Source organism: Dromaius novaehollandiae, chromosome 13 (assembly GCF_036370855.1).
Source record: "Dromaius novaehollandiae isolate bDroNov1 chromosome 13, bDroNov1.hap1, whole genome shotgun sequence".
Taxonomy (NCBI): Eukaryota; Metazoa; Chordata; class Aves; order Casuariiformes; family Dromaiidae; genus Dromaius; species Dromaius novaehollandiae.
This window is the reverse complement of record NC_088110.1, coordinates 19,783,690-19,795,513: the sequence shown is the minus strand read 5'-3', so window position 1 is coordinate 19,795,513 and position 11,824 is coordinate 19,783,690. Positions and strand designations below refer to the sequence as shown.

The window sequence follows — 11,824 nt, the reverse complement described above, 5'->3', positions numbered from 1 at the left end:
TCCATTAAAGCCAAAGACAAGACTTCCATTAATTTCAATGGCTTTGGAGTGGATCCATAGAGTATAGCCTGTGGCACCTCCAGCTCTGGCATTTTTAGCAGTATGCTCATGTAGTCAAATTCCCAGTTGCAGAGAGAGACCTGAAAGATGCTACAGAATCCATCCGTCACAAATGCGAGAGTCAATGTCACTTACCAGAAATCCACAGTTCTGTATCACTGAGTAAGATCCATTTAAGTAGTCTCCTTCATAGCTTTGTTTTCAAAAACAGGATATGCTTCTCATAACTATAAGGCCAAAACGGTAGGGCTGGCTGCCAGCTTCTCCAAAGCCAGGCAGGTCAGCATGGCCCATGGAGAAGCAGGCACTCTAAAGGAAATGTCATGAAAATATACAGTGGCCAAGTAATTGAACAAAAGCTGCTCTCAGCTCTAAGTTTTGTAATAGCTTGAATATAACACAGTCGAACTGGGGGGGGGGGGGGGGGTGTCCCAAACTGAAACCTATGAAGTTTTGTACGCAGCCCAAAAGAGACTCCTAATCTGTGGACATCCTCAACAGATACAGCTGATAATCACGGTCACAGGGTCTGTTCCAGGAAGGGGATGGGTGTCTGGGCACTGACTGGGCCAGATTCATCAACTAGGCAGAATATGGAGTGGCAGTCCCCAGAGCTGGGGAACCCGGTCTGTATATTCACATATCAGCTGCTCCATCAGCCCTTCCTATTAATCAGACTCCAAAAAAGCAGATCCCACATTAAAACAAACAAAACTCCTAAAAGTCCTGAGCACAGTCCTGCTTTATCCAGCTGAGCAAGATGACCATGAACTGGAAGTCCAGAATGGTCTCTGGACTGAAGATCATTCTTAAATGCTTACTGTATGCAGTGTACACACTTTACCATGCAAGAAAGCTTTATGGAGTTAGAATAGAGTAGCTGGCAAATTGTGCAATATGTGCATTACCTTCAGGTCAATAGTGCAATATAGTTGGCATTTCTGCAACGAAGCAATTCAGCTAAAGATCACTGCTTCCTGCATCTCTGTGATGCAGTAGCTGGCCCACTCTGATCCTCATCTAAATGTAAGGGTGTGTTCTTTCAGTGTCAGGTTACGGTGATATAAATTAATAATAATAGCATCAAATTCAGTGGAGTTACACTAAGGACGGGAGAATCACAATAGCTAAAGATCCTTACTTGTACCGTGTCTCTGCTGATCCAGTGGCCTTGTAAACCTGATGGGTATCTTTAGCAAGGAAGTTCAGGAGCATTTAGAGGTTTCAGCTCCTAAATGTTACTGGGCTGCTTTCCCAAAGTCCATCAGCAGCCTTTGGAATGTGCACATAGGGCTCCCAAGCAGTTCTGATGATCAAGGCAGAACTTTCATCTTTTTTAAATGACTGTTTTAACTTTTAGCCTTCTCTTGTACCTCCTGGCAAGTATAAATAATGTAGCTCTATACAGTTCAGCAGCTTAGCTTTAAAGGGATGACAGGAGCATTTCACATTGGGTGCGGAATTCTAAACAGACACAACACTTCAAAATGAAGCTTACTTGGGAGAGCTGAGATTAACCTGGTTATGTGTAAACAGATGGGTAGGATGAATTTGACACAACAATTATAGACATTACATCAGCATCCAAAAGAAGCAACTCAGATAATTATATTGAAACAATAATAATTATTAAAAATAAAGCAATCCAAAACATTTAGAAGAATCTAGAGGACCACTATGTGTTTTCCCATCTCATGACTCCTTGTGTTTCTGAATTCTCATTTTCCTCATTCTCCTCTCATTCTTACTATTATATTTCACTGTTGTTATAAAGACCTCCAGCTTTAATGTTCAAACAATGACTCCTTTGATGGGTGAGTTTTATCTCACTTTCCCATGTGTGCATTAGCAACATATATCAACTTTATCTTCTGTGCTCATGAGGAAAGTAATATTCTAATGGCTTCTCTGCAAACTGACTTCTTTTGAATGAAATGTTTATACGATGTGCCTCACAATAGCTATTTGCAGTGACTTAGCAGCAACACCTGGCATTGCTATCCTCAGACACAATCAGTATTATATATTAGAAGCAATCTGTTCCATGTTCTATTGCTGAAATTGTTGCAAGCAGCAAAGAGAAAGGAGAAATATTGATGACATGACAAGGATGACATCTCAAGCCTTTGAAGACAGCAGCAAAAAGAGTGGTGAAGCAATAAGCAAGACCAGTGCCATGCAGGGCACTGAGCTGAGAATGTGGCTTGCAGTTGCAATTCTAATTTCTCTTGCTGTATGCTGGGCTGTGGAGGAGGCAACTGTTGAGGAAGGAGTCCCTTGCTCAAAATACCAGACAGCTTTCAACCGTTCATGCTATGAGTTTGTTAGACTCCAGCGCACCTTCACAAGTGCCCAGAGCTGGTGCGAGAGAGGAGGGGGGCACCTTGTCTTCATTGAAAATGAGGAAACTCAAGAGTTCTTGCAAAAACATATCTCTGAGGACCAGGAATGGTGGATAGGACTGATCTCAAGCTCCTTGCTGAATGAAACTACTGGCGGTAGGTGATTTTGAAATCATGTCATATTTAATACTGTATCAGCACGTGATGCTTAATCTGACAAAAAACTGAATCAATCCTTCTATAGACAGCTGCTGAAAAGCCATTGTCTTTTGTTGCTATAACTTCAGATTTATATTAAGAAGTTTTAAATGGCTGCTTCACTTCCCTGTTGCATGTTTTCACACTTTCCACTGGGTTTTGTGGCTCTATGAACAAATGATGAATTAGATCAGCTTGCTAACCCAGAGAAAAAAATGTGCTGGATTAATTCTACAGTTGATGAGCAAGCTGAGCCAATTCATCACACTATCAAGTTGTAAGGTCTACTGCAAGGGAAATGGTGGAATCTTGAGGCTGATAGCATAGGGGGAAGTGGCAATGTCCGAGTTAGTGGTTTTATCAGTTTAAATGTAAAATTAAATTTAAAACATTTTTCTTTATTCAGACAAACTACCTCTGCACAGGCGCAGTCAAAGCCTGCTCTGCAGGCTCTGACTCTTTGATTGTGTTACTATGGAAAATAAACATTTAGGACATGATTTACTTTGTTCACAGGGTCAATGATTTGGCTGGACACTTCAAATATAAGCTACAGTAACTGGTACGCGGATCAACCTTCTCCCTTCTCATCCACATGTGGGTACATCCTGAAGAATGCCAACTATCAGTGGGGTATGACTGAAAATTGCAGCCAGGAATTTGACTTCATTTGTGAGTTTGGTAAGATGAACAACAGCTAGAACTGAGAAGTGAACATACCATATTCACGACTTTGCATAAATTGTTTCTTTCAAAGTGGCTATGAGGCAACTGCAATAAAGCTCATTAAAAGTGAACAAGCAAAAATCCATAAAACCCCAACAGGTGCTATTATTCTACTTTGCTGATGTAAGATCAGATCCAGAGAAAGGAAGAACCCTGAAATCACTGGGAGCTGTAGGTGCCCAGCAACTGGATTTGAGGATGAATCTAAATCTGGAGCAGTCTGTGTCTACAGCAGACATACATAACCTAGCTAGTTTAAAGCCAATTTGAATAGTGCATAACAGCGTAGTTGCAAGAATAATCTGCCACAATTCACTGCTACCTGAGCTAGACAGGACAGTGTGTCTGCCCTGTAAACATACCCTTAATCATAAATATGGACTAAGGCCTTCAAAATATTTTCCATTTGTAACTGAAGCAAAAACACAGCCGGGCTTCCAGGGACACCACTCATAGTAGCCTCTAGTGACCAGAAGTTAGAGCAAGTTCTTGTTTCTTCTCAGACTCCTCTATCAGATGAAGTTTAAGGGCTTCCCTAGGATAACAGACAGACAGGAACCTGCATTTCCTGATGGCATTTTAGCAGCTAGACAGAATAACTACAGCCATTGTGTTCCAGTGTTACAACATAGGTCCTTTAAATCCTGGCTTGGAACAAACAGTCCTGGAAAGGAATGCTGGCAGTATCATCCCATTCAACACAGAGATATGAGGGGAATTTGTGTTCCTCACACTTTGTACGTAAACCAAGCATTTTAATCTGTAACTAGAACTAAGGTCAGAAGTATTTGAAGGCAAGTCTGGCTTTAGATTCACTAATACTTTGAATCCACTATGCAAGTACAGGTTACCACAAGCCCTAGCACTGCCCTGGTCCACCGTATCACTTCTGACATAACTAACAAGTTGTTCCATAATCAGCAGAACCAATGAAGTTTTGTTTCCTGCCCTGATTTTCTGTTCCACCTCCCCTCCCTATCCTCCTTCTGAGCACTCCGGGTTCACTCCCCTGTTCCCAGCACTTCCTGCCTCTCCAAATACTTTCCCTCCCTCAGCTCCCTCCCGTGTGGTTCTGTAGCTGGTTGAGAGCAACGGCTGTACACATTAGCCAGTTGAATCCTACATCATGAAACAGATAAGGATTGGGTTATCCCTACTATCCCTACTCCTTACAGAGACATTAAAATCTCTCTCTCTCTTCTACCCCACTACTGATTTTCATTAATTTTTTAGGGTGTTTTGAAGTCTATATCCATACATCAAGTTTGGTTGGAGGCAACTAACAGATTGAAAGTAATTGGGGGAGAGGATATTGGCAGACAGCACCATCTTTTAAGCTTACTTTCCTTACAAAAACAGACTAAAATCATTTTTCCATTACAACCACAGCAGACGACTGTCTGTTTCTAAGGAAACTATCATCCATTACCATAGGATCTGACCTAAAGCCTATTAAATTAAAAGAGAGTTTGCATTAATGAGCAACAATGTCTTCCACTACATTCATCATTCCATAACCCAGGAAACTGAGAATAAATGGAGACAATTATAGCCTTGTTTTCAATATCCACAGCCCATGTCCATTAATACACACACATATTTCAGTACTGGAGTAGACTCCTGTTTCTTTTATCAGCTTTGCATGCGAGGAATTTAAGCCAACATTCTGGAAAAACAGCGACAAAGTTTTCATTAGTTTCTCTGGACAGTGAAAGTTCATGCAACCTGACAGTGCTTCAGTTTGTCCTTCTGTAAAATGAGCACAATGATACTTAATACCTTCACACACAGCTACTGTGGAGATTGGTTTCAATCTGAGTTTGAAACTTCAGATGAGATATACAGTTCAACTCCAAACAGTATTACTATTTGAACTGAATCTCTCTCTGATTACTGATAACCTTGTCTACTTGATCATCAGAGGTGTACATATGTGCCCAAACAACTAACCAGACAGACAATGTTTTGCCTTCATCCTTTCTTTGGCTCTCTATGATAGAATTATTTGTTTTTCTCCTCAAGTAAGAACTTCCCTTATTTTAATTCACTGTTCCTTATTATTTCTGCCTCACCACTTGGTTGGACATTTGGTGCCCTTTAGGTTAGCACTTTTGTTGTAGTAAAAATACACATATTGAACCAGGGTTTGCACATAGGAATATAAACCAGATTTTGTGCATTATTCCATATAAAAGTTGCTGAGAGAGCAACTACTATGGGAAACCTCTATACAAAGTAGGGAACAAAAAATGCATGAGATTCTAGCCTGTATTAGAATTTAACAATAAATTATTTTCCAAGCTTATTTAGAGAACTCTAATCTGTAAACTGATCATGTTGCTATAGTTACAGCCAGGCTTAGATTTGGCCTTTAAATAACAACAGCACACAATTACTGCAGTGTGCACACATTGGCACCATTAATCAAGGTATTTAAGGGGAATGATCAAAACAGCAATTGGAGGACAATGTATTTAAACTTGGGACAGCTGAAACAAAAACATTCTTCTGCAACACTCTCATACGCAAGTGCTTTTTTGCATCTTCCCCTTCAGAGAATTAAATATCCTGATTACTTCAGGGTACTACAAATGCTGAAAGATAATTAACTGCCCCAGATTAATCAAAGAATGAGGTGTATGCATTTAGAGATATGACCTTACTCATTTGAGCAGTTCTGCTGAATGAAGTCAGCTGAATATTGCACAGGAACAAAGGTGTCTCTGTAGCAGGAATGGGACTGGGTCCCATATTTAATATGCAAACTCTTCTCCAGAGCAGTTACCTGAATATCATGCAGATCACATACTGCCAGAGAGCTCTTTTTGAAGTTATGAAAAGCTTTAAACTTTTCACTACTGACTAAATGTTTTCCACAGAACACTAAATATTTTCCACAGAAATATGTTCAATTTTTTAAATTAAGATATTTTTGTTTTAATAAAAATGTTCTCACATTTTTAAGGCAATAGAAACCATAAATGTATTCTTTTTGGATTTCAAAAATTTAAAAAATTTTGATTTGTTGTTCTTTTGTTTTATTTTCCTCACCGTTTATTGAAAGAGGGATAAAACGAACCAAGAAAGAAAAAAGAAAAAAATTGATGTACCTGAGAATTGCAGCAGGATTTTCTGGAAATTCAAAAATGTTAAGTATTTCAACCTTATTACAAGAAAACAAACAAAAAACTTGAGAAATATCCCCCTGTTTTCTTTGTCACATACAAAAAAAGCATAAGCTTAGCTCTAGTTGAGTCCCACCTTCAATAAAGGATTTTAATCTCATGTCTTGATAATCAATAGGTTAAGATCAGCTATCCTGGAGATGCTGTGCACAATTCTAGTGACAATGGAGGAGGAAGGGGCAGATGCCTCAGCTATACATCTTCATTTTAACGAAATCTAATTTTTTTCTGCTATTAGAATCTGGCCAGAGCATTGCTTGTAATAATTACAATGCCACTGTACAGTGTGGGTCAGGAGAAGTTATTCAAATTGGAGAGAGTTTCTATGGACGGAAGACCCCTCACTACTGCGTGTTGGAGACACCTCTCCAGTATGATATGGACGAAGACTGTAGCTGGATCAGTGTCAAAGATGAAGTAGCAGGTAATATCTTGTTGCATCGCTTGTCAGAGGCGTAGAGTAAGCATCAAAGTTCCTGCTCCCTAAAATATTTTATGTTGGTTTATTTCAGTAGAGTCAGTGAGTGAGAAAGTGGATTATGCCCAAGATGAGGGGGGTTGCAAAGAACTTCTTATATGCAGGAGGTTCCCACAGGAGGCTGAATAGAAGGAAGGGACTTTGTGGGGAGCAAAACAATTCAGAGGAGAGAGGGGGATGCACAGGAGCAAATGGAGAACAAGGGCATACCTGGCTCCTCTCCTAGTGTGAAGAAAATATGTGGATACACAGATTCCCTGATGAATACAATAGATAGGTTGGAGATGGACCAGCACACATGTCAACCATGCATACAAACCTAACCTCTAACAAAGAGTGAGAAGGCTGGCACCCAGGGAGCTTCTGTGGGGACAAGAGGGCAGGAGGGAGCTGCCACCACCTGCAGTGTTGCAGCGTGTTGAGTATGCAGCCTGCAAGAGCTACAGGGCTCCACTGCTTGCCAATCTAAACACTGATTATGGCCTGTCCCTATAATGATTCTTTGGGCTTCCAGCTAAAGTTAAACCAAACACATGACTTCCTCATTTTTTGCCCACTCTAATTCAGCTGTATTCCTATAAAGTGGAATGGTGCTAAGAAAAAGCAGGCGGTAAGCAACACAATATAGTGAAAGTACTGTGGGAGTTGGTCTAGAAATCGATGACAAGATATTGCCCCTCCTCACCCCTTTTTCTTTCTGTAATCATCTCTCCTCCGAGCTGTTATGACAGTCAAAGACAAAAACCACCAGTGCATCTAAGACGGTCCTTCTTTCCAGGGCAGTGTCATGGTCTCCAGGCCTGCCAGGTTGCAGCAGATGGCACTTTCTTTGGAGATCCTTGTCCAGCTTCCGGGAGCTATTTGTCTATTCAGTACCACTGCAAGGAAGGTAAGTGGGGGGGCTGTCAACACAAAAGCCTGTTCTACACTTTGCAGTAACACTGTGACCATTGCCAATTATCTTAAAAATAGCTGGTCCGTCCTCAAGGAAAAAGCTGGAAGAGTGATCCTCTGGAGAAGGTGACCACTAAAAATATTCAGGACACAAAAATGTAGCTTCCTAGTCCTAACTGACAGCTCCACAGAGTTTTTGATAAAGCTACAAAGCCAGGAAATTCAGACACATAAACACCCTCAAATGAAATTATGTTCCAACAAGAATCCTGACCAATATTGTGGAGAAGATTTGTTACTAATGCATTCAAATTGGCAGCAATATTGACTTTGTTTTGGAGAAGGCCAGCTCTCAACAATACATGAAAATTAATTTAATTATGCATGAAACGTAGACAAACAATGACGCTGAACTCTGGCGTTACATTTTACAGGTCTGCAGCTGGCTGTAACAGATACATGCTTTGTCTTTGAAAATATCACAGTCACTTTGAACTGGACGCTCTCTCCATACTCTGGCAACCTTTCATGCATCATTAACACTGGAGATGGACACACCATTGATCCCTACTACCCTCCAATGTAAGATATATCTTTTATCTATCATCAGACAACCAGTAAATTTCCCTGCCTGCATTTCTTTGAATGCTTCAAGTCTCTTAAATGAGATGTTAAATATTAACTAGATTAAGAATAGATCATATATAAAAGACAGCTGGATTTTGCAGAAACTCATTCTGAAATTAATATACAATTTTATATCAAGCTGCCGACCGCATTCTTTCTTCTACTTACTGTAACAAGTGATTCCTATTTCCTACTAATGGAATTTAATACAGATCCTGAATGCACAAAATTACTGAAAAACTTTCAGTAACTGCCAAAGAAATGGGCAACTTTTTCAGTTTAAAGAGTGTTTTTATATTTGATAACATTTAAAATAATATAATGGAATTACATTATCATGGATGTTACTTGTTTTATTTTAATTCAATGAAAAATGTGTCTTTGAAAGATCAAACATTTTTCTGCTGTTTTTAAAGATCAGATTTTGTATTGTCCTAGTGCTCAGAAATAAAGTATATAAATCTAGAAATTTATTTGTCTACTAATGGAATCCTATTTGACTGAATTAGAAAGATAAGTAAAGAGTAGAAGGAATGAAAAACAAAAGTAGTAATGTACTACAAATTGTAGACGTTCTTTCAGAGCTACAGACACAGGTCTGTAGCTGTAAAGTACTTGATAAAAAATGATTTTTATTATACTGAACCTTTAAGTGCAATGTATTTGCTAGCTGCAAGCAGAGTCTTGTTGTTTTTATGGTAAACTCTTCTATTTCACTACTAAATGGCTACCAGTCATATTCATCTGTTTTCTACATCCAGTTTGATACCTAGTTTTACAGGGATTGTCTTTTCTGGCCTTGTTTTTGACACTGGCATGTTTTTGAAGTCCAGTTTGAACTAAATATTTTTCCTTGTTAAAACAGGTAATGAAAAATATATATAGTCAAGGATGATAACTCCTGATCTTTGTTTGCATTTGTCAGGTGGCACTATGATAAGAATATAAATAGTTCAGAAAGAATAGTATCAGGAATGTTACTTATTTATTTGCCTTTCCTGGTGTATCCCATTCAAGAAGAATATCCTTAGATTCTTTTTAGCATCTCCCTATGCTTGTTAGCAATCCTGGCAGCTACAGCAGACTTTTTCATATCCATTCACCTCCCATTGCTACCACTACTGGAGCTGCAGCAGACCCAGCAGGGAAGATACCTTTTTGCCAGCATGAGCAAGTATAGAAGCAGTTGCACATGAGAAAAAAATAGCAAGAGAATGATCTGACAAAATGCTGAGCAGCCTCAGCTCTCACTGACGTATCTAAGAGAAGATAAATCAGGGAACAAAATAAGGTAAGATAAAAAGATAGAAATTAAGGGCACCTTTACATGATGTGGTATCCACAGTCATATGTCTGTGCTCAGAGCCAACACAGCACAAACCAGGTTTGATGAGCATGGTGTTGAACTGCAAACTTCCTGCTTTACAGCAACGTATATTCATCTCCATAGATATGCCTCTAGAAAGACCACCCTTGATATACAGCCTTAATGACTCCATAGCTGGAACAAAGAAACAATCTTTAACCCTAGAAATTTTACGTAAACACACGAGGGATTAAAGTGATTGCATTAGAGCTGAGTCAGATCAGAGGTTTGGGAACTGTGACCACTGTTATCACACAGTGCTAAAGACTTCTCAGGACAGTCTTCTGCAACAAGTTCTCTTTGTATCCTAGGCTGGTCAGCAATGTCACACACAGATATTCATCTCCTGGAGAGTTTACAGTTTTTGTGGAATGCACAACCAGCGAATGGCACGTGACAGCTCAGAAACGGGTGACTGTTCAGGATAAGAGGGATCAACTTAGCATTACTGGGTGCTATAGCCAGTATGAATCTGGGAACAGCTCTCACTGCCGGACACTATATGGAGAGTTGTTATGGATTCAAGTAGAACTCAATGGAGGTGAGGGTAATTATTCTGCATGTTTAAATGGCAGACTAAATATTATGCTATGCATAAGAAGAAGCAGATTTTTATGACACAAAACAATACCTTTTTTAGCAAATGCTTTCCCTATAGCTGTTGCATTCCTGCAACTGAATGCTCTGAGCCCTATTGGAAGGGGTTCTTTCTCAGAGCTGTTACAGCACTTTAGACATGACCATAAACCCTTTTCCCCTCAGCATGAAGCTGACAAAGCATGAGCATAACTTTAATCATGTAAATCCACATGAAGCCAGTAGGAATATTTCCATATTTGAAGTTAAGCATCTGCAGAAATGCTTCACTGAATGAGAGTGAGATGATTCCAGACTGAGCAGGTCATATTTGCTGATACGTCTTTAGTTCTCACTTCAAACTCCTGGAATCCACATACATACTTAAAAAATAAAATTCAGTAGCACATGTTTGAATTCTCTTGACTGCCTTAAGATTCCCATCAGGAAATACATGTGACAGACTTTCATAGGGAGCTCAGAGGGGCACAAAAGCAGATGAAGCAAATCTATTCAAAGTAATTGCATTGCTGCAGTATTCTTCTGACCCCTTTATAAATATCTGAAGGTTGCACAAAACAGGTAGAATGTGTGAAATTCTGAATTGTTTTTTTGCAGGTAATGGAGTGACCTACGTTATATTAGCAGATAACATGACACTCACTGAATCCAGTGCAAAGGAAGGAATTGTCCCTCACAATCTGACGCTCAACAGTACCTCTCAAGAGCTGCTAGGTCCAGGGATACATCAGCTGGAAATCCGAGCATCCAGCAACACAACCACATCGGAGACCTCCAAGAATATTGCTGTTCACTTAATTGAGCCAGTATCTGGTCTTCAGGCTGTATTAGCTTCTCACACTCTGGAGCTGGGGGAGAATTTAGAGATAAATGTCTCTGTTGCTCATGGAGCCCCAGATAAACTGAAGATTGACATTGTGGGATCTAATGAAATGCGCTCTCACGAGGAAGACAGCCCTCATGGGGAGCCTCAAACATACAGCATACCCATGTACTCTGAAGGTACAGCATGCTGACATCTTCTGTCTTTCTAAGACAGACAGCTGTGTAGAGGAGCCCATACATTCCATCACAGCACCCCTGGGTGGGGGACAGTAACCTAGAGCTGAATTTGGTAACTTTTTTAACTGCTCAAACTTGGTCTGCAGGAGAGTATGCACAGCACGGTCTTATTGACTTATAACCAATCTAAAAGAATTAAAATGGCAAATTGTTTTTCCTAAGGAGACCGAAAGTGAGGCTTCTCCTGAATTTTGCAATAAAAAAGACATAGTGAGCAGAGCTCGTTTTTCATGGCCTCACCCCTAATTTGAGTACAAATGATGACATCTTCCTGAATCACGTTTGTTTG

The 11,824-nt window shown here is 39.8% G+C and overlaps 1 protein-coding gene across 1 annotated transcript in view; it reads left to right on the top strand.

Annotated features, from left to right (window-relative positions):
• Nucleotides 1–2,104: 2,104 nt before the first annotated feature.
• The window catches only part of LOC112978860 (polycystin-1-like protein 2), a 42,720-nt gene continuing 33,000 nt past the window's right edge, over nucleotides 2,105–11,824 (top strand). The window contains 7 exon segments of the mRNA XM_064519289.1: nucleotides 2,105–2,558; nucleotides 3,117–3,281; nucleotides 6,750–6,935; nucleotides 7,768–7,878; nucleotides 8,318–8,465; nucleotides 10,188–10,417; nucleotides 11,071–11,475. Of these exon segments, the coding sequence (XP_064375359.1) occupies nucleotides 2,105–2,558; nucleotides 3,117–3,281; nucleotides 6,750–6,935; nucleotides 7,768–7,878; nucleotides 8,318–8,465; nucleotides 10,188–10,417; nucleotides 11,071–11,475 (1,699 nt within the window).